This window comes from Phalacrocorax carbo, chromosome 6, assembly GCF_963921805.1.
Source record: "Phalacrocorax carbo chromosome 6, bPhaCar2.1, whole genome shotgun sequence".
NCBI classification, from domain to species: domain Eukaryota; kingdom Metazoa; phylum Chordata; class Aves; order Suliformes; family Phalacrocoracidae; genus Phalacrocorax; species Phalacrocorax carbo.
This window is the reverse complement of record NC_087518.1, coordinates 50,528,729-50,551,795: the sequence shown is the minus strand read 5'-3', so window position 1 is coordinate 50,551,795 and position 23,067 is coordinate 50,528,729. Positions and strand designations below refer to the sequence as shown.

Here is a 23,067-nt window from a genome sequence, read left to right as displayed (position 1 = left end):
AGTACTGGTACACGGTGATGAGATCCCCTCTGAGCCTCCTTTTCTCAAAAGCAGGCTTAAATGCAACATCATCCTGACAGCAAATTTTTCTTCAGCTTCTTACCAGTATACAATCACATCCCATTAGACAGCAGTACATCACCAACCGAAGATGAACAATCTTACCTGCCACCAAGCCCCAGGCAGTCTCAGCTCTCAGGTACAGCACTAAACTATTATACAGTAGATTATTCCTAGATAAATCATAAGTTAAACCAACAGCGCATCCAATCTAGCTGCCAAGTAACGCTACCTGACAGCTCTGAGCTCCTTCCCAGATGAGCAGGAGCTGCCTACAGCAAAGCGAGGCTCCCTTTCAGTGCAGGCCATTTGAGAAACCAAACAGAATGGACACCCCACTGCTGTGGTCTCCAGAGGTTCTGCAGGAGAGGCCAAGGCCAGTACACCCTGACAAGGCAACGGGGGAAAGCCTAGGGCTACACTTCCACTATAAAGTACTGATCAGTTGTTCTGCTGTGGTGGGCTGCATAATGTTAAATGACATAAAGAAGGAAACTAGTCTCTCACATTAGTGGAACCCTGTCTTTTGTCTGTGTATGAAGAAGTGCCAAGTGTGAATTTAAATTTATTGTGATACATATTCCAGTACAAAAGAGACTTTTTTATTCACACTTAAATCAACCATGGGCAGGTGACATGCACCAGACAAAAAAAAATGCCAATCACTACAAATGCTCACTGTAGTGAAACTAAACTGATTTAATTCAACTGGTGCAAATTTTTATGTAGCTAATCACCAATTTCCTGGAAGCCAGAAAGGATGGAAGCCTATTCCTACCAAAATCAGTAGTAAAACCCTTCTATGGATACTAGTGTGGTCAGATGTTAACTCTCAAGCCTGCACTGCTCATTCAGGACAAAGTTTTGCAGACGGCGATGCTTTGTTCTGTGCTGAGATTCTCCAGGTGTTCAAAGCCAACCCTCAGCATCACCATGCTCCTCCTCCACCCTTCCCACCCTAATAAAGCCATTACACATCACTGCACCAAATCCACAGCACAGGTAGTTAAGTTACCAGATCTAAGATTTAATTCATAGAAAGATGACTTTACACAGCCCACTGTAACTCATAGTTTATACGCACTCAATTAAAAACATTAAGCATTCACATTCTATTGCCAAGATAAATCAGACTGAAAAAGGGACAAAGCTTCTTTAGAGACTATAAGGTTGAAAAGAGCTTTTGAATTTAAGCTAGAGGCGGTATCTTAGTAGGAAAAGCACAGTAGAGCACACTGCACTGTTTCTACTGACGAAGTGATACACTTATTTTCTTTTTTGTAGAAACTGAGAAGTATCAATTTGGTATGAAGTTGTTTCGTTAATGGATTTTGGCACAGAGATACAAGAGTTCAAACCCCTCTCTAGTGCAAAGAGCCTCTCAAGAACTGCCTGAGATGAAATGCCAAGCGGCTTTACAACGCAGGCTTTAAGAAAACACTTTCAACTTACTACTACACTATTTGTGTAAGCTGCAAGGCAGTAAAACATGACAACCTTCCCAAGCTTTCTCTTTGGACCTCTACAGACAGAGATGTTCTTTCCTTTGGCAGCTCACACGGTCAAAGAGGGCAGTATTTGTCTTCAGTTGGCTTCTCAAGGGTTTTTTCCCCAAAACGGGGACCCCATCAGTCCTTCCTGAGGCAGTCTCTTAATAGAAGCAAGGAGCTCTGTACATGAGCCCTAAAGAGTTAACAGAGCTGTTTATGCAGAGACAGATGTGAAAGAACATAAAGCCCCCTTTGTGTGTTACAGGAGCTTAACATCTGCTTTGCACAGCATAATCCTACTAAGACAAATGCAATATTCTACTCTCCCTTTTACATAAACAAAACCGAAAATAGACCCAAGAGTTTCAGAGTTAAAAATAAGTTGCTTAGATGAAGAAACACCATCATTTTATTGTACAATATGACACACAAGCTAGATTCCTCAGAGTTTTTACTGCACTCCAGAAAATACAGCAACACTACTGCAGAGTCATTTGCAACCCTCTGATGACTGTTACTGAATTAAAATACTTAAAGGCCAATTGAGATGTATCAGCTTTTTTTAAAGGGCTATCCCCTAGCAGAAACACCACTGACAATTAAATGTACAACAGGAACTTTACAATATTAGGATACCCTTTTGAAACTGAAAATGTTTAAGGGATGGGCTCCATTTGGGTCCCAAAGTACCAGTAAAAGTTTATTATTGTGGCTATGATTAGAAATAATCATCTGTAACAGCTAATTTTTTCAGTGCAAGCCCTCCTCTGCAGTGCAAAATATCCAGGCAAGAGCTTACTCTAGCACAAAGAAGACCTTACAACCACAGCAGCAAGTATGAGATTCATCAGACAAAGGTTCTGTTCATTGCTTGGGTTTTATTTTGTGTTGAACAAGCAAACAGCATATAAGGTAGGAAGTCTGGGTATGTCACTTTCAAGCCCAAAGGCAGTGAATTCATGTTACATCAGATAATCCACAGTAATTGTTTACATGCATTATTCTGTCCTGTAATAACTGAGAAAACTCCTCTCTCAATGAAAGAAGGGTAAGCCATTATACATTTACTGTGAAAGCTTATGTTGACAGGAATATACACATGTACATATGTGCCTGTGTGTGTATTAGGCCTAGAGATTAGAATTCCTTCACAGATTTTATCAATGGAACTCAAGATGTTCCCTAAGACTGCTCACAACCTAATATCAATTATAAGACCTTGTTTTCAATTGTACATAATTTTGCAAAACTAAAAGGCATTTGCTGGGGGTTTGACTGTGGTTTTTTTTCATCAAGAGCTTTGGTAGTCGGCTTTTGGGGAAGAGGCTGTTCAGCTAAGACAACTCAGCTGATTGGGAGAACAAATGGAGAATATGCGTTGCAAGCAATTTTTGAAATAATAAAAAAATTTTCAAAAATATTAGCCTAGTATCATACCCATATTTGGCATGTTCTCAACTTGAAACATAGTAAGACCTTTTGCCACCTCTGCAAAAAGTACACTGGGACAGGACACCTGCTGTGTGGGGAATTTGACAGAGTGAATAAGGTGACAAGACAGTGCAGGAGACCAAGGTAGGGGCTGGCAGGGACCAAGACCAGGGTCTTGAGCTAGGTTCTTGAGACAGGGGAAAAAACCTGAAGACTATTACGAGGACAAAAGAACTGCAGGCACAGCAAACAGGTGGTGGTGGGGAAACAGAGCTAACCTGGAGGAACAGAACAGGGGGAGAGCTAGAAATGGCTAAACATACTAAAGACCAGAATGCAGAAAGATAGCTTTGATAAAGCATCAAGCAGGAGCAGTAGGAACAGGGTAACTGCAGTCAGCCAAAGAGGGGGGCAGGAACCAGGAGTGAAAAGAGGAAAAGACTTTGGACAAGGATGAAAAGCCTGACTGGAGGCTGGCATCATATGCTATCAGAAAGGACTGGGTAGTCAGAGAACACACGACTGGTCTTAGGAAAAAAGAGACAGACTCCTAGATGTTCACATCTCACTGCCAAGGAGTCTTTCTTGTTCCTCTGTCTATTCCTGCTCCCTAGCAAAAAAAGGCAATGCGTATTAGTAATACAAATTAACAGTGGCAATAAATACTAATTAAAAATACTTCATGTATTAGTCACTGTATTAACTAAAGCAGCAGACACCTCTGCCATGAATCTCAAGCTTCTGACCCTGCAAACGAAGTGCATAATGCCATTGTTTTTTTCCAGTTCAGGTTTTTTTTTTGCAATTGGTAGGAAGCTGTACACAACATACACTACATCAAAAAATTAATACTGCACGAAAGATGGGATGCAAAACTTCCTGTAAGAACATTCATTCTACCTTAATGCATAGGCATAAGGGGAAGTCCTTAATGACATGATCACATAGTTTTCCACCTGGCACCCATGCCTTTTAGTGCACGCAATGGATTCGCAGCGACAGTGAATTGAGGCTGTACGTAAAACACTTGGACCACTATTATCAGGACTCTGGCTACTCTTGCCACAGGAACAGCAGGGTTAAGGAAAAGCTGGGAAGAGATGAAAAAAGAAAGGCTGGGCTGAAAATGAAGGTCTTCTGTCTTGTGGTTAAGACTATTGTAATGTTGCCCCAGGATCTGGATTCTGGCCTTCCTCAGCATCACAGGAGGATTCTGTGCCAGGGAAGCTAGTTTAACAAAACCTTTCAGAGACTGTTGTTAATCTTGTGCTTTCTCTGTCTTCACAGGTTCAGACTTGACTATTTTATAAGTACTGTAACACTTCAAACGGTCCCTGAGGTCAGTGAGCATATTGCCTTGAACTTAAACCTGTGTAAAATGCCATATACTCCAAAGACTTAAAACATACACCTAATATTCACCAATATTCTTACTTTTAATGTGCTCTGACAGGGAGTTTATTCTTCTCCCTCATCTCAGAGATAATGTACAAATAAAGTCACTGCTACTAGGGCAGTCACTGGTGTAAGATGCCAAGGAAATCAACAGTGCTTCCAGAGCAGGGTTTGAATGCAATGGAAATACAGTGTAAACAAGGTGTTGAAGGAATTCTCTGTGTAGCAGTAAGGTATTTGTTTTGAGGGGTGAGGTACAAAGGGATTTTGCCATATTCTTTTTGCAGGCTGGCCACTTCTTCCCTGTGCCTTCCCAAACACTGTTATTTTAATTGTAGGTAACAACAGACAGAATGGTGCCAAAACAAGTCAGATTAAGAAAAACTTTCTCACAATCCACTGGCTCCTATTGAAACACTTCCAATATTTCACATTATGATTTCTGTTTTAATGACTGCATCTTCTATGACTAAGACTGTCAGAGTTAAAATTCATAACTGGACCTCCTTGAGAATCACTGAAAGCTGAAGAAAATCCTTGTGATTCCAGGACGCAAATCCTCCTTGTGCACATTACAACGAACCCCAAATTAAAAAATTATTCACAGGGCTTTGCAGTGATATGGATAGGGGACACAGAATGAACCAGCGAGGCTGGTTGTCATAACCCATCTATGGCTTAATCTCTGCGTAAATCTCTGTGACAAGTCAAAAGTGAGGACACCACATTTATTGGCTTACAAAATGTACAAGTCACCCTGCCCACACACCTACTATCTGCAGGCTGGAAACAGCCAATCTGACTACTCTTACCTTCTGACAGATTCGAGTTAGGCTGTTGCTGTTGATCAGGGCAGATCAGCCTGATCAGCTACAGCAGCCCAAGGCCAGAGCCCTAGGACTGAGCTGCTTACGACGTGGGTAAGTAGCGGCTGTCTGGGCAGCACACTGCCTCTAACGAGCGCTGCCTCTCTCTTTGACAGAAGGGCAGCAGGAAGGGCACCAGTGGGATGTCAGGGCCGACAACCCCTGTGGGCTGCCACATCGACTATAATGACCTACATCCACTCTTCTCCACCATTCTTCCCTCTGGCTTTCTACAGTATCAATGCTGTTCTGCTACACTCCACAGGGTGTAATTAGGAAGAGAGATCACCCAGCTGTATACTAATTGTCAAAACCACTTATTTTTCAGTCTTAGATTGGCAGGAGTCAGGAACTTTTCCTTCTTTAAGTTTTTATGCATCCGGTACATAGGCATACCTAATGCTGTTGTCAGAGCAAGAAAACTTTGCTGCCATAACTGACAAAATAAAATTTATGTATTCACGCCACCTGCTCCAGAAAGCTGCAGGAATTGGAGGTTTGCCAGAAACAGAAGAAAAGCAGAAGTACGGGTCTAAATTAATCCCTAATAATTGTTACAGTAAAATTCATATTAGAAGGATAATTTGCAGTGGGCTATTGTGTGAAGTGTAACAGGTAAAGGTAAAAACATCGAGCCATTCCCACACAGAAAGTCTCAGCTTTGTTCTGTTCATAGTTCAGTCAAGGCCAGTAAGTTTCCTAGAAAAATACCTCACGCTCCCATCCTGCAAACTCAGTGTCCATTCTGACTTGTGCAGACATCTAAATCCTTGCCTTTGCCTTCATTTGATTAATAAAGCCATCACATCAGTTGCTGAAGTTTACAGAGAAAGAAGATCAATATAGAACAGTATTGAATGTGCCCTTGTTCAATCCAGATCACAAGTTCTCTCCCAAGGAAAGAGCCAATCACATCTTCCTTCAGCTTGCTCACACATTGACTATTTACTTGTGAAAATGAAGACAACTCATCCCACCACCAGTATAAACCTGGTAAAATACACGGCATCTCCTCAAGCAGCAGCCAAAACCCACAGTCTGAGTGCTGAAAATTTTGGTGACAGGTTTTTGCTTTTGTTATTATCTTAATTTTTGCACTTTGGAACAAAGTGACTTCTTTAAGACTTAGCCAGCTAGGAGGGCAAACATTTGCCCAACAGATTTAATTTTAAAGTATATTTTGTTAATACAATAATAAAATTCACGAGTACCTGGACACTTAAGGCCAGGTGTTTCACCTGCTTTCCTTCCCAAACAGAACAAACAAGTTCTGTTCATATACCACCTCAAAAAATTAAAAAAAAAAAATTTAAAAAACCCTGGAAAATACAGAATATAGCTGATGACAAACTTTTATCCTGACAGCTTCCAAAGTGACCCACACAGATACTATACCTTTAGTGCTAAGAACCATCCAAATATAGCATAACCACTAGTAAATTCTTAGTTTGGTTTGGTTTGTTATTTGTTTTTAAAACCCTTATTGCTTCCTGTGGCCACTGATGAGTTTGCTGTTGCAGTGAAATCATGCACTCCTCCCAGGGGGTGCATTCTCTAAACAACTGACATTCATCAATAGATAACATTGAAATATTGGTAGGGCACCTCTGGAGAATGACATACAATTATGTAAAGCTTTGTTCAAAGGCATTCACAGGGGTCTCAGGAAATGGATTTTCATATTACTACCCATCACGGTACGTGTTATAATAAATGCTGCAGGCAGAGTTCTCCTTAGTTACTTTGGTTCCTTCTGGTAATTCTACTTCACCACTCTTAAATGTACTAAAATACGTCCTGAACAGAAAAAAGAAGGGGAACCCCAAGTTATCTTTTCAGTTATTTTTACACATCTCTTATGTGCACACTCCAAGGTGCCTGAAATGGAACTTTCTGAGTGCGTCATGTCAAAGTGACATGACTCCAAGTCTGGGCATTTTTTATACGTTTGATATTCTTCCCTGCAGAATTCAGCACCTTTCACTTGAAAGGACACCCAAGGAAGTATTTTATTACTCCACTGAAATACTTCTTTCACCTACCAGTTGACCTTTTTTCCCCCCCCTTGGCTAAATGCACATTCTTCATCTGTTGAACACTGCACTGAGGTAGGTTTAAATAAACTAAAACTGGATGGAGGACTAAGTCACTCATATTTGCAAACACACTATGCTGTGTTTTTATTTTTGAAATCTGTTTCTCATTTTAAAAAAATAGTTCCTTTTAGGCTAAGATAATGTTCTTCTGGATGCTTTGGACTGAAGTCACATTATGAAGTCTTCCCAAGAACAGTTTTGGAAGTTCATGTTTCAAGTCCCCAGTGACCTTAAACTAGCTCATTAGCTCCAGACAACAGCACAAACAGGACAGCAAAGCCCTCAGCACAGGCTGCAACAAATGGCAAGACCCAGCATGAATACTGGGGCAATTTGTTCACAGAGCTTAGTGCTCCTATGTCAATATTTCTAGCTGAGCTCGAATTAGCTAGCTGCTTCAGCCAACTAAGTTCATACAAGTTGTTACTGAAGCAGTTAAAAGCAAGCAAACAAAAAAATCTATGTCCACTGAAAACTCTACAAGTGAAATATCATTTTGGAGGAAATTTTGAAATTTGAGAATTTTAGGTAAACTGTTTTGATCTTACTGACTTAAGAAATGAAAGAAATATAAACCAGGATTGTATATATATAAACCATGTATATATATAATGTATATATATAAATGTATATATATAAACCAATGCTTAATGCTGAATTAGTAATGAAAGGTCACTATTCCTACTGAAGATTTGTGAAATACACGGGGGAAAAAAACAACAGGGAGATTTTAAAGTGCATTTATAATAATCTCCTCAGTTTGGGTCCTTTATACAATTGCCCTATTCCAATGTTAGATTGTTATGCTTAATTATCCAGGGATTTAAATATTTGCAGAACTAAAAGACTCTGCAGCTGCTTTCTGAGAAATCCTAATCTGAACTCAATTAAGGAATGACCTTCTTTCAGGATAGTTATTTCTCTGGTTCCCATGCAAATTATCCCCATGTTTTGCAGAAAGTTTTAATCCTGTAAACAGTATTTCAATATTTATCAAAATGTCTTGGATCACACCTTACAGAATAGCAGTTCTCTGCTGGAAGGAGGAGGAAAGAACCAATCAACCAGTTATAGTACCTTCATTAAAGAGTTCACTTAATTTTATAAACAGTACCTTGGATGTAAGGTCTCGGTGGAAAATGCCTTTATAGTGAAGATAACGTATTCCCCTAGCAACGTCATATGCCAGTTTCACCCTCACTGTCCAGGGCAGATGCTGGTTACTGTCTAATAGCTGTTCCAGGTTACCACAGTTGATGTACTGAAAAGACAAAGCAACATTTGTAATTAATTATTTAACTTCATATATTGTCAGGATTGTAAAATTCATCATTACACAAAAGTGTCCTCAGCTCAGCTACACATTAAAAACTTCCTCCCCTACCCCCCACAGTCTAGGCAGGCACAAAGTCTGCAGATCAAGAGAAGCTGAAAATGTCTCCCTTTACCACCTGTACCAATGCATTTGTGTTAAAAATGCATGCAACAGCCACCACTGCATTAAGTCTATGGTACTTAAACACTGGTAAATAGACCCTTCAGAAACACCTACAATATAATATCACGCTCTCATTTCAGTGTGAGGAAAATAAGGGCAAAAAGGATGAAGAGCTGGCTTTCATTCAGGGTAAGTCAACAAAGAGAGGGCTAAGTACCCAAGTGTACGTCTCGGTGCCTGATCAAGTTCGCTGATATCAATTGCCTAAACTGAAGGAGCATTAAAGAAAAATATTACAACATGTTGCTGTAAGTTACACTTTTTCACTGCTGATTAGGACTTGTAGATACAGCAATCTGATTCCCTCTGTGTTCAGTACTACATCAACCCCATCAAATGATAGCCCTTGTAAAAAAGAACCTACATTAAGATAAATGCTACAAGAGACAGTGAAATAAAGCAGCACCCAAATGATGCTAAGTAATATAACCCAGGGTTAAGACACGGCAGCTCCACTGCTCAAATAATCATTACAGCAACACCGGCCTTATGCTTTATGGATAGACCCTTTATATCACAACAGCAGCCACGTCACATTTGAGTAGCTTCTTGTTTCACTCCCAGACCCAGTCCCCTCACCAGTGACAAAGCAAAAAGACTAGCTCACTCCAGAAGGAAAACCTGGCAGCAATGCAGTGACTTTTCTCAAGAAAATCCAAGCAAAGCAGACAGGATAATTTGCTCCCAAGCCTGGTCTAAGCACATAACACTGCAGCAGGCTGCACCAACTTCGCTGCTCTGTGCCAGACAGCTCTCCAACTCTCTCTCAGGAGGCTTTGCACTTTCCTGTGTCACCTGGACAAAACATGTGCCACCATTATCAAGTTAAAATAAAAATCATAACTGCAGCTCTTGTTATTTCAGAAACTTTGTACTTGCTTGTATTTTGTTGGGCTTTGTGTCTTGGAGCCTGGGGCACAAGGCAAACATGTACCATGCACCATGCAGTGCAGATGCAGCTGAGGGCCTCGGACTATGCTATAGCAAGGAAAGGCACATGTAAGACAGACTACTAGTAAGTCCAGGGCTCATGGCTCACCTCCTGAACAGTCTACAAAACCCAGCTTCTTCCTTAACAGTTAGGCCCTGTCTTTTTCTGAGCCCACCAGTTATTTTTGAAAACCTTTTTCAGCAGATACGCAAGTTTTACAAGTAACTATTTAACGAGGCTAAATTTTGGGGGCAGATGAGGCAGAAACCAATTTTAACTGTCACAAAGCTTACCGGGAGGGGGCACCACAAAGCAGCGCGGGGCTCCCCCGCACACCCCCGGCAGCCGGGTGCATCCCGGCCCACGCACAGCAGCGCATTTCGCTGGCAGTCCAGGACGTGACCCCTCTCTCTGCCCCCTCTCTCGCAGGAGCCCTGTCGACTGCTGGACAAGCCGGGACGTACGCGTGCCCCGCAGCGGGCACTAAGCATTCTCACCCTCGGCATCTGCTTTTCTCCTTTGGTCCGATCACGGTGCTGTGCAATCCCCCTTTTGTCCTTGAGCAACAATCAAGGCAAAGGGTGAGTACAAAAGTTACTACTTTGATGCTCAAATCTGGCCCAGACCGGAGCTAACTAATCTTCTTTGAACAGCATTTGACTACAACTACCTTCTCGTATCAAAGGGGGCAACCCCATGACAGGCACCTGGGTCTAGGAAATGCTCCTATATTTAGCCATTTCGTGTTCTTATGACTACTTCAAGATGCTGTTTCATATATTTTGCATTAGATTAACCGCAGGAGAAAGACTGCAATGATATACAGGCAAGGATTTCAAAATAAGGTACAGAGAAATAGAATGCTTCCTCGTATTGACTATTTCTAGACCAAACAGGCAAAAGGTATTTGTATTTTACAATTAGGCAAGGAAAGCTCTGAACTCTGGAGAGTAATCTGACTGACATTTTAAAATGCACTGTCCTATTCTTAAGTGGTATAATTTTCCATCAAACTATTCTTTTTTGTGCTGAAGTCAAGATAGTTTAATTACGCAGAAATTTGTGCTTAGTGCATATCATTTCGCAAATTAAAATGCCTCCTGGCCCCCCTCCAAGAATCAAGGCAAGCAAGGCTTAACACACCAATGATAAAAATCAAATGTTTAGGACTACTATAAACCAGGCACTGCAGCTGGGGGTGAGGAACTTGGTCAGATGACTACACTGGAAACTAAAAATTGCAGGCTGGTGCAAGCCAGAGATCCAAAACAACCTGTCCTTTATGCTAGGAGTTCATGTGTCAGGAGAGTAGAGCAGCTCTGGAACAGGTCACTCAGAGGCTGTGCAATCTCCATCCTTGGAGATTTTCAAGACTCAACTAGACAGAGCTGCAGCCAACCTGACTTAATATTGGAAACTTTGATCTTTCTTTCTCATTGCTTTTATTTGAACCCCTAAGGGAGCTAGATGACCTTATAGAGCACTCAAGAAAATAAAATTGCTTAATATAATTTTTTTTTTTAATCACAAGCTGCTAGCATGCTTAAAGAAAAAATGCTGAATAAGATCTCTAGCTTAACTTCACATATATTCCCAGCCTCCTTGAAACAGTGCGAGCAGCACTTCTCATCCAGTTATGTTCAAATCATAACAGTATTGACCAAACTCAAACAGAAGGCACTAAAGCGCCTAGCTCAACAACTCATTTATGAAGTCACACTTTCCAATTATCTCAAACCATTTCACCTTTCTGACTGGGGAATAACAGACCATCCATATAGCACTACCATACTTGAATTCACTGGCAAGGGAATGCAAGGGGGAAGGGAATCACTGGCCTGGCTTTCTATTTTGGTTAGGGTTAACCTGTGCCGTACCATGACAATAATTGCTCCAGAAATGGTAATAAAATAAAACAAGCAACCTGTAAGAGTATAGACATACACACCGAAATGTGACAATAGCTAGCTACTATTTTGAGCATGCTCGTGCTTTCCTTTTCAGTAAAAGTAGCCTGCTGATTTGATCCACTACTGCCAAATTAGTTAAATGCACCTAATCTATTCCCCCAGCAACTTTCCAGCCAAATTAGCTTGCAGGGTCGTTCACCCATCTTAACTGCAAGGACTGGATTCCAGCATGGGCTGGGCAAAAACTGACACACACCTAGGGCACAGCACGCATGACCTGCAAGAGCAAGAATCAAACCTGACTAACACATGTACAAAACCTGCTAGGCCTCCTATCCAAAACTGCCACGGGCAAGTGCTCAGACCTCGTTTATTAGAGATGTGAGATCTGATTTTGGCTCCGAAGCACAGCAGGTTGATCATCAAGTGAACAACTAAACTAAGATTTTCCTATAGACATCTTTAAGACTCCGGTTGACCTCAAATTTTAGCTGACCAGCAGGTAATATTTGCATGCAGAGTCCTGAATTACTCCTAAGGCAAGTACCACACAGAGTTCAGTGCTCCCTCAGTGTCACATAAGTAATCCAATTCTTCCGGTCATTCAGGCTGGTAATGCAAACAGCCAGCCTGATGGCCTATTTTTTTCAGAGCCCTTCAACAACGCCTTTTCAGAACAGACACAAAATTATGCACATTATTTCCTAATTGCCAACGTAGCTGAAAGAAAAATACTTGTTCTTAATATCTTACTAGCACAAACCAGGTCTGTGTAGCAAGAATATCCCAAAGGATAGTAAGTACACCTCTTCCAAAGAGAATACTGGATTGTATTTTGTCCCTGAAACATTTCAGTGTTGGTACAGTAAGGCTGCAACACACATCATCTCAAAGCATTATTCTACTACAACAACAACAGCCATTGCGTAAGCGTACAAGCAATTGGAGCAGAGATCTGATCAGGCTATGACAATGAAAGCAAAGGACAGTACATTTCATAAAGAGACCTCGCAGCTAAATGGAGCAGTGTTTCGACCTTTTCAAACTCTGTATCATCAGGTTGCAGTGAAACAGCTACCCATTATTCCTACAGCTAGGTTTCTGATGTGTAACAGGACACCAACAGTCAGTTTTTATCTGGTTGCCAGAGTCTAAAAAGTAACCGCTTTAGGTTGTTTATTTTTGCATTTACTACAACTTAACACAGCAAACTGAACACTGGTTTAAAAGACCATTTTAGCTCACAAAAATATTATTTTCTATAAACTTATCCATGGTAAGAGCTCATTGTTTTGTTGCTAGAATGAAAGTTCAGCAAAGCTGTATTTTGTTACAGCTCTGCCGAACCTTATGAGAAAAGAGAGCAGTAGCTTCTTTGAAGGACAAGTTACCCAGAAGCTCAGCCAACCATAGGTGCTTTCTGGATCAAGGAGTGTTGAGGAAGCTTCTGATGTTACAGCTTAATGTTACGAAATGAAAAAGCAGCAGTATATAACTCTTTCCCACGCAACAGTCAGGGCATAGGGAAACATGCTACTTTAACTTAAGAACAGGGTAATAGGACTGCTTCCTTGCAAGCACTTGCAGCCACATTAATCAGACTCAAGCATATGAAATGAGAAAACAAATGAAATTAAGCATATAATGGTACTTACGCATAGCATTACATGCTTCATTTCAAGAGACTAATACTGAACCCCGGCTGTCAGATTTTAGCCTTCAAAATTCAAAATAAAGGTTTGAACATACTAATATGAGAAGTAGAAGCTTTTAAAGGAAAGTCGCATCAGATTCACATAATTCCAGCAGTTACTGCTCAAAAACAAAGACTCCAAATACTACCAAGTCTGAGGGGGAAGACTGAAGGGAACTGCAGAGAGTTTTCAATGCTACTTTGAAAACCAGTGCTGTTTCAATATGTAGATCTAATAAATAAACAACCAGATACTGCACAGGAAACCCAGAAAAAAGTTGGTCTGCTATTTACTCTGCTTTAAATGTCACTGCTTACTATTTTAAAGAGCAACAATTAGCCACAAAACTATACGGTAGCCCAAATGTTGCCAAAGGCAACACATTAAGTGGTTAAGAAAAGTAGGTGCGGAGAGCACATTTAGGATGACAGGCCACACGAGGTAAGTAAAGAACAAGTGCTCCAGGGACCAGAACACTACAAGACAAACACTGGGATAGCAACAAATTAATATATTGGAGAAGTCCAATGAAGAAAGCAGGCAGGGAAGCAGGAGGAAAGAGAAACTAGAGTCGCAGCTGTAGCACCTTCAATGTGGAGAAGAGAGATGTCAGAGCAAAGGCCACACTGCATAGCTGGACTCTAAAGGGAGACCTGGAAAGCAAAATAACATTGCAGACATTGGCGACAAATGCATTGAAGCAGTGTCAAATGAGATAGAGTTTGCATGTTTGTATCATTTCTAATGCTGGAAGTAAGAAGGTAACTCTTGTGCCTAATAAGAAAGTTGAGATCTTTTCACTCACTCAGCTTTCTGCAGAAGTTAAAAAAGTTTTAAACTCCCCTTTTCAAGGGAGACAACCCAATCTTCAGTTCTCATGTGTTTAATAGTCACCTGTCACACTCAGCACTTTCTGAGTGACTACTTTGAAGGCTTCTGGCTGCAAGACAACATGCCAATGTACCCTTCTGCCACAACTGGCATAATTAGCAACAGTGGGAGGATTGGAAATTTCCTCATTTCCCCCAACTGTTTTCATTAGCTTCAACCATGCAGAACTGGAAAAGAAAGACAGTATCGCTATGTGCAAAACTACAATATGAGATACTACAAGTTTATACATTGAGATTGACTACCAGATTAAATTGAATTGTTTTTGAAGTTAATTCATAGACCTCCACTTGGTTTACAAAAAAAACCCAAAAAACAAAAAACAAACAACCCCAAAACCAACACAAATTTACAAAACCACCTCACCCAAGTATCTCTGAGCAGTAACCTTCCATTTCCATTAATTATCTAGCACATCAATTGCACCAAACAAAATAAATTAAACATTAAAACAGAACAAGTTGGATGTTTAATTTGGGCTGTACAAGTATATTTTTAGACAGCAGGTTAACTAATGTTGCCAGGGAACAAACCACAAGTACTGAAAAAGAGTCAGAACATGCAGGAGAAGCATATTTCAGAACAAAACTCAAAATTTTTCATGAGAGACCAGAAGGGCTCAAGTGGCTAGGAAGAACAGCCTCATTGAAAGGACAGAAGAAAAGCCAAAAGCCTTCATCTAGAGGCTGCTTTTCTTTCCTGCTCCTCGGTTGCTGAAAACCAAAGGAAAAGCAGCCTGTAACCTGAAGTCAATTTCTCTTCTGCTTTTCAACCAATACAAACAATTCAGTTCTTTAATAAAAAATTACGTATTTTTAAAAAAGCGTTAACCATTTAAGGATTAAAATAATCTTGCTTTGAAAAGTGTCAGCTATTCATAGAGGAGAGGACAGGCTTCCTCATGCAATTGCCATGGCATGCTTACTCATCAGAACTCGGGACCAAAAGCCAAGAAATGCAACAGTTCTACGTGATATACCTATCTGATACATATATCTGATGGTAGAAATCAGAGTTTCTACCTGTTTCTTCTTCTGTTTCAGTTGTGGCATTGATTGATTCACTGGCTTCTCCTTCTAAAAAGGCATGTACATGCATAGCTTATGTTATATGGGTAAACAAGAATTAACATGCACTAACTCAGGAAGGAGCTGTAATGAAAACCATTTGTTGCATTCCAAACATTTAAGCACTGGCATGGAAAAGAACATGGCAAGATTTGTCTTCCTTTAATTCTCTACATCCAACAGCTCTTATGGTCATCAGGCCGAATTTATCCCTTTCCTGTCATTCCATTCAGTCAAAATTTAATGTTCACTTGCTTGCCTGCTGCTAGAAACAGAGTATCGTAAGGCTTCAACTGCAGGCATGTAGCAGAAATGCACTACTGCAACCCATACGCGTGAAGGGTTTGAAATACTTCAGGAAAGAAGCTTATTTTGTTAGAACCGGAAAACACTCCCAGTATATCTATACAAACTGACCTTGATAACCATTTTTCCTGTAATTATATTAGTAGAAAAACAGAAAGCAAAGGAGGCCTAACAAAATCCTGCATTTATAATCTGAAGTCACAACCATTTGCATTTTAAGTAGAGCCTAGTTTCAGATAAGAATCTGGGATATGGCAAGCTAGCAATGGCATAAATTAGCACACAGGCAGGGAAGAGAGAGTACCTTGTTGCTGACACAGGCAAGAGAAACAGCATCTCTACAATAACACTTCTGTTTAGAGCAGAAGGCTCTATCCATAATGACAGCACTTTGAACATACTATACACTCAGTTCTGCCTAGGAGCAAACTGTAGCCCCTGACAAGGAGCCTCTTTATTTAAATAAGGTCTTTCTCACCTTCCCCACAAAGATACCAGCAGTAGCAGCCCACAGATTATATGCCTGCAAGATTCCAGATAAATAACCTGTTTGCTTCAATTTTTGAAGGCTGTAAAACAGCTACAAGGATCTGCTGAGCACAAAAGTCATAGCACACAAACACCTCTCACACTACAAACTTTATTTAAATTCTGCACAAGGAATACTGTATTTGAGCTGTTTCAGAGTGCTCTTCCAAGCCTCAACGCTCAGCCGTGCCGCAATGTCCATTTATATTTGAGGGTGCTCAAACACTTTATTGGCAATCACAGAACGTGCCAAGATCCCCTATTAACAGTGGGATGCAAAAGCAAACATTAAAGGAATTCTGTTGTACAACTCAGTTTCTGAATGGTTTGGATGGCTGAGAAGTAAAGTGAGATGAGGAAGTGAAACTACAAAACACTTGTTAATTCAAGAGTATGCTTCCTGGGGTCCAGGGCAAAGCAGGGAGGGGGGAGGAAGAAAAAGCGATACAAACAAACTAAATTTACTGGAAAATATGTAAGAAACAAAGGGCCAGCACCACAGTATCTATGTATGCATTTCTTCAGACACACAAGTAACAGGAAAAATCTAGTCCTCAGGCAGTATTCAGTTTTCCTCCCCTTTCTTCCCCTCATACCACAACAGTTGAGAAGCTTGCAACTTCTCACTCATATTAACCTAGACGTATTTCCAGGATATCAGAAAGCAACACTAAAAGAATTGCAGGGGCTGCAGTTCAAGAATGTTTTTTCTTTTTTTCTTGAGACAATGGCAATGGGTGTCAAGACACTGATACTAAAAACCCCTCCCCAGAAAAACCCGACAGAACACACCCACACCCACCTGCATGTGTGCCACATTCATGCAGGGAAGGGAGAGGAGGAATGAGACAACGAAGGTTGCTGTTTGCAGTTCAACATTTATCTGCCTCTTATCTTACTTTCTTCTATCCTTGAAACATTCTGAGAGGAGGAAGAGGTTACCACCACCAATTTACTTAGCAAGCCTTCCTGAGAACATATTTAGATGCATCTATCTCAATTAAAACAACAAATAAATCAGGTTCCTCGTGCACTATTACAGGCTCTGAAGTGATGAAACAAGTCAATCATCCTCCTACAAGAGGGAAAAGAAAGAATTAAATCCAACATATAGCCTGTGTAGCCAAGAAGAATTATTTTTTTTTAATGAAAGAAGGAAAGGGCGGGGGAGAGAAAAGGAGGTTTAACCATAAGGTCTTAAGCTTATACACAGGCATTTAAGGAAAAGTCTAGAATGCAAAAGCTTGCATGTCCTGAAATTCTCACTGAAGTAACTGGTTGCTCATCACTTCTGATCTAACACCTGCATGCATAAATAGACTGTGCACTTGAACTTAGACTCATTTTCAAAGTCTTGGCTTCTCTCTTTACATGAGGATTTCTTTAGTGTCTCTGATTATAGTACTTTTTATGCCTGAACTTTCTTCTCTGTGAGAACCCGCCCTTCACTCCTTGCCTAATCACATATTGCAAATGCATCTAGCAGTTTCCCTGTGCCTTCAGCACAGTGCAGTGCTTACACAACTTTCACTGCTTGTCTGCTTTTGGCAAAATGAGAGACTTTCTCTGCAGAGTTGTCCCCAGTGTGTTTAATCTACCTGATCCCCACCACCCCATGGTATATTTTTCCTTTACCTGACCTGCCAGCACTTCCTCCTGAGAGACAGCCTGGATGCATCCTCCATAAGTCAACATTTTTATCCGCTTTCTGTTTCCCACAACTGACCTTTTTACTGCAGGTTTTTGAGAATCAGTTCCATCTTTCTGTAAAGCAAGGAACCACTTGAAGGTCTCTTACTTATTATTCTAATTCCGCACATGTACATGATAGGAGATCACTCTCTCTAAAAAGATGCATTTTGGGGGAATTGGTCAAATCATATCAGGCATACAGCCACAGGAAAACACTCCCAAATTCAGTAACTAAATCTTCCTCCTGTCCTCAGAACAAGTGTTGTGACCAGATACCGCAGCATTGAACTTCCTATCAAACTGAAGCTATGCCACAGGGGCCCCTACATTCTGTTGGGCTAACTTGGTAGAGCCAACCCAAAAAGTAAGTTAAAAAAAAATACCCTATTGTTTACTGTTTTCCTGGAAACCCTAGGTCTTTGATTACCGCAATCAGACAAGATGGTTAGCCTTCATTTATGAAAAAGTAAATAGCCATCAGATGTAGGGAAAAAAATTGAAAGATCATGTAACTTACATAAGGTCCTTTACATGCTTTCCAAGAAACTGGCTTTTGATACTTAAGCACTCAAAACTGCAAAGCTACAAATCAGACAGACTTAGCTGAAACTCCTGTGGAGGCCTGTATCATTTTTGCTGGAGAAGGAACTAAAGGGTCAAGCACACCACATATGCCACAACATCAGGCTGCAAAAGTATGAACTGGAGATAGAATTTCAGCCAGAACACTAAATTTCCTGCCTCCTGTCATTGAAATCCAGGCCCCCTTGTGTGATTTTAAATGGACTTTTTTGGTATGTGCAGCACATCAAGCTGTGTTTGGGACTGAAATATTTCTTCCTTTTAACTAATTCACAAAAATATTTGGTTCCCAAGGAAAATAATATAAGTAAAGAATATGTACTTTGTCTTAACTTCTGTGAAATAACTTCACTGTCTTCGACACACTGCTTTTTTGTGTTACAAAATAATTTGTGAAGCCTTAAAGGTTAAACCATAAGGTTTAAACAGTGTGACGTTCTCCAAATACCAACACTACCCTCCCTTTGCTACAAGCTTTTTAAACTCTACTTAGTATGAACAGTCTAATTTACTTATTATATTTATGCACCAGTGGATGCAAAATTAAATCTAAACATGGTACATGTGAGTCAGGTTTACTTCTACCTTTAATCAGCCTAACTCATTTCTCATGTACAAGGTATGGTGATGGGTACCGGAGTCTGCAACTCTTTAGCTGTTGGAATAACCAATTGTCTAGGCTCAGTACAAGTGCCTACAGCATTATTTCAAGAAAAATAAGACCTCTTTAGCTGATAAAACAGCATGATGGTGTCCACATCCTTCTAACCCTCAGTCAGTCTTCCTAGAGTTGATAGACTGAATCATTACTAGAAATTGGATTGTTTTGTGGTTTGGTTTGTTGGGGGGGGTTGTTGGTTTTTTTGTGTGTGTGTTTTGTTTTGGTTTCATTTTTCATGCATCCTTTCAAAAATATTTTTAGGGCAGACACCCCTCCCCCCAAGCCAATACAGTTGGTTAACCTAGCACTTTCCAGTTAATACTGCATCAGGGCATGGTTGCTTCTAGAGCTACCCATGCTTCTTGACAAGGATCAATGGCACAGGAATGGGTTTCTTCAGCTCTGCAAGCTGTGAAATGCCAGATATATTAAGCCTTTCATATGTGGATCTCTCAAGTTGGAGAGGGAAATGCTGTACTCTTCTAAAGAGAATGACTCCATGGGAAAAAAGGACATCACTTTGAAGATTAAACAATATGATGCCTTGTATAGCACAGAGAAAGGATGAGGTAGAGCCGGTCACCAAGCATCAGTCTACATTTGCTGACAATGCATTCAGCCACTTTTAAAACTGAGAGCTTAAGTGAACTGTTATAGTAAAACTGAAATTCACACTCCATATGCTGTGAAGACTGCAAAACTAAGACCAAATATGGCTCAACTGTTGACAAGCATTTTAAAAATTCTATCATGAATGATCAAGAGATTAAGGGAAGTGTTTGCACTGAAACAAGTTTATAAAAAAATTATAACTGCATTTCAAAATTATCAAAGATGGAATCATTTTGCAGCTACAGAGGGGCAAGAAAAAGCGCATGGTCTACATGTGGTCCTGGACAAAGCTATTAAAATAACTTATTTCAGAGACATATACACATACAACTACCTAATATTCAAATGTATAAGTATCACTTTTTAAATGTCACAATAATTTAATCAAAAGCTAAAAATGATACTTTGATACAAGAAAACTGAAGCACATCCCAAGGCTTAGGACTTTAAAGATTCAGGATCTTTAAAGTTTCAAAAAGATATTGCTAGAGACTTGGTTTGCCATGTAATAAAGACATTCATCTTGGAATATACACAGAAACTTCCTAAATTTTTTGATCTAAAAAAGTTCCTATTACCAACATCAAGACAGCTGCTGTATGCAACAATGAAGGTGATACTTTCATGTCTTCGTAACTTAGTCCTGTGTTCACGCACAATGAAGTAGAAAGCGGAAGCAATAGACTTGTCTTTCTGTACACATTCAGTTGGTTGGGTTTTATTAACCCCAAAAGATTGCGCTGATATTCACAGGTGCCACTAAGCAGGCTCACAGTAACAGAGGTTGTGTATCTTGTAGATTCTCTTTAACTCTATTCCCCAGAAAAAAAGAAGTAAAACACTCCAGTTCTATGTATTTTTAAAAATTATGATAGAATTAACTTGGTATTTCAAAGCATGTTAGCTTGCAACAATTTTTCTGTGGTGAGATAATACATGCTTTTTCTCAAGAACAGAAACATAAAGCACTATGCAGCAGTGAACAGGCTCAACAGACGTGTTACGTGATGCATTCATTCTATTTTAGTGCTGGAAAAAGCAGTAGCATGAAATGGAATGATTTCTCACCTTTACATTACAGACTAGCCTAGTCACCTTAACACCCGAGTTATTTCCTGCTCAGTTTTAAACCCTACTTCTGCTGCCATGACCCTTACTCATCTCCTCAGGTCCTACAGCAAACTTCTCACAGTCCCCAGTCATTAAGGGGGAGTGCAACTACTGCTGTATCAGACAAGGTTACCATTACTCTTCTCTAGAGGTCAAATCCCTGGGGTCCAGATGAATGTTTTTCTCTTGACCCTGAAGCAAGTATATGCAAGGCTTGACTCTTAATGACTCCTGTAAGGAAAAAGCTAATGAACCCAAACAGCCAATTAACAGAGGAAATAACACAGATGTGTGCTGGCTGGACTTCCAGTCCTACAATGAAAGCAGCAGAAGAGGCAAGCAAATAGTAGCAATAGGTACTCTGGTTTTATACCACATACCCATTCCTTTCAAAGCATACCATCCTGGAATTAAATATATTCTGTTCAAATGCCCAAATCCATACCAGGAGGGGTACAAAGTAACCCTAGTTTAGCAGAGAACCCAACACCTCTGACGTACTTTTCATAAAGCTAAACTTACACTTCTGGCACTTGGATTTTATACCTGCAAAGGTCCAGACTGCCTCTACACATCACACTTTCCAGCACTGGCCTCAGTACAGCACCACTGTAAGAACTACTTCCTAGTCCCGTAGAAGTACATAAAAAGAAGCTGTAGCTCTAACATGCTATGAAAAGTATCTGAACTAAGGACAAAAATAAAGCATGCAAGTAGAGATTTATTACAGTATTAATCCACAGGTCCTGCTATTCATTGGCTAAGAGATCATAAGGATCAATTTAATCTGCAGAATTTTACACATACTTAGAGTTCTTACACAGTTTAAACAGCAGTCCTTCTGCAGCATCCCAGAGCCAGGAGGCATTTAAAAATGCCAGATGCTGGCTGCTGAAAGTCATCTGAAAGACATCCTTTGTCATCATAGCATGCTAATTATTTTTTTTTTTTAATTCCTTCAAAGAAAATTCCATCTTTTTTACACTACTCTGTATCCAGACTCATTCCACTAAAAAAAAGACATTTAGGATTAACAGGTATCTTCTCAGAGCTTCCAGCAAAAACATCCAAGATAAAGATAAAGTTTGCACAGTTGCTCAATTACTCGCAAAAGTCACAGCAGTTTCTAGTTACACAAGAGCATAAAGTAAATAACTTGACATACTGCCTGAGACCTCTGACACACTCAAATAAGATGTTTTATGTATGCAAATAAGACCAAACTGGACCAGAGTTAGGGACCAAATCTGATGAGAAACAGAGGACCAAAACATCTCTACAGTTTCCTACCCCTCTGCTTTTTTGCCCATCCTCTTTTCTTTTCAATACTGCAGAAAAAGACTACAGAAAGTGCCTAAGGAAGATTTCAATAAGCAAGGGTAGCTAATGAAAAGCACAAGATATTAAGGATATAAACTGAACTGGAAATCTCTAATCAGTATGGCTTGACTGTACACATGAAGTAATACATGAACCTTTAATCTTACATGAAGTAAATGGCTTGCCTAGTAATTCTTTAATTTTTTTTTATTTTTTTTTTTGGCTACAAATTGGATGGCAGCATCCAGCAGATGAGTAAAATTTTCTGGCAGGATGAAGTTGAGAGCCCCTTAATTTCTCTTAATTTTCTACTTGATGGCACCTTTAACACAACTTTTATCTTCTCTTCAGTTGTCTCCAAGCTCAGGCTAATCAACTTAGCACTGCAGCTTCTCTCTTTTTTGAGGGACAACCACCAGAACACCATCTTATCCAGGAACTAAAACCTCAGCTGGTAAACAGGTAATACCTAAACTGGGAGCAATTCCTTTGCCATATGAAATATTTGCAGAATAACTGATAACAGGAATTAAATTTCTAATGACATGATGTTCTCTAGGGCTGACAGGCTAGCCTACTGTGATCAGCAAAGCTGCAGTAAATATTTGCAGTGCTACAGGCAGTAAAACTAAAGTTACTCAAACAATATGACTTGCACTGGTGGAATAACAGTAGGGATTAGTAAGTGTTACAGGAGATGGGGAGGATGGAGCATGGAAGGAATAGTGTTCCTGCGCTTTTTGAAACTCTCAGAAGTGTGCAGTTGCCATCTGGAAGGTAATGTATGCCTACAATTTTTGCTGTAGCGTAAAGGCTTAGAAGAGGAGACCTAAGTGATGTCTGCCTGTTTTCCTCCATTCCGGGGTCACAGACTCTCCATAGAAAGATGTCTAGGAACTGAAGGGAGGAAAAAAAGAGGGAAGGAAA

General features: G+C 40.1%; 1 protein-coding gene across 4 annotated transcripts in view; it reads right to left on the bottom strand.

Annotated features, from left to right (window-relative positions):
• TESK2 (testis associated actin remodelling kinase 2) overlaps nt 1-23,067 on the bottom strand; it is an 84,047-nt gene that overhangs the window by 17,935 nt on the left and 43,045 nt on the right. For all 4 annotated transcript variants that reach the window (XM_064455206.1, XM_064455209.1, XM_064455210.1 and 1 more), the window contains one exon: nt 8,453-8,599. In XM_064455206.1, the coding sequence (XP_064311276.1) occupies nt 8,453-8,599 (147 nt within the window). The remainder of the gene's footprint in view (nt 1-8,452; nt 8,600-23,067) is intronic.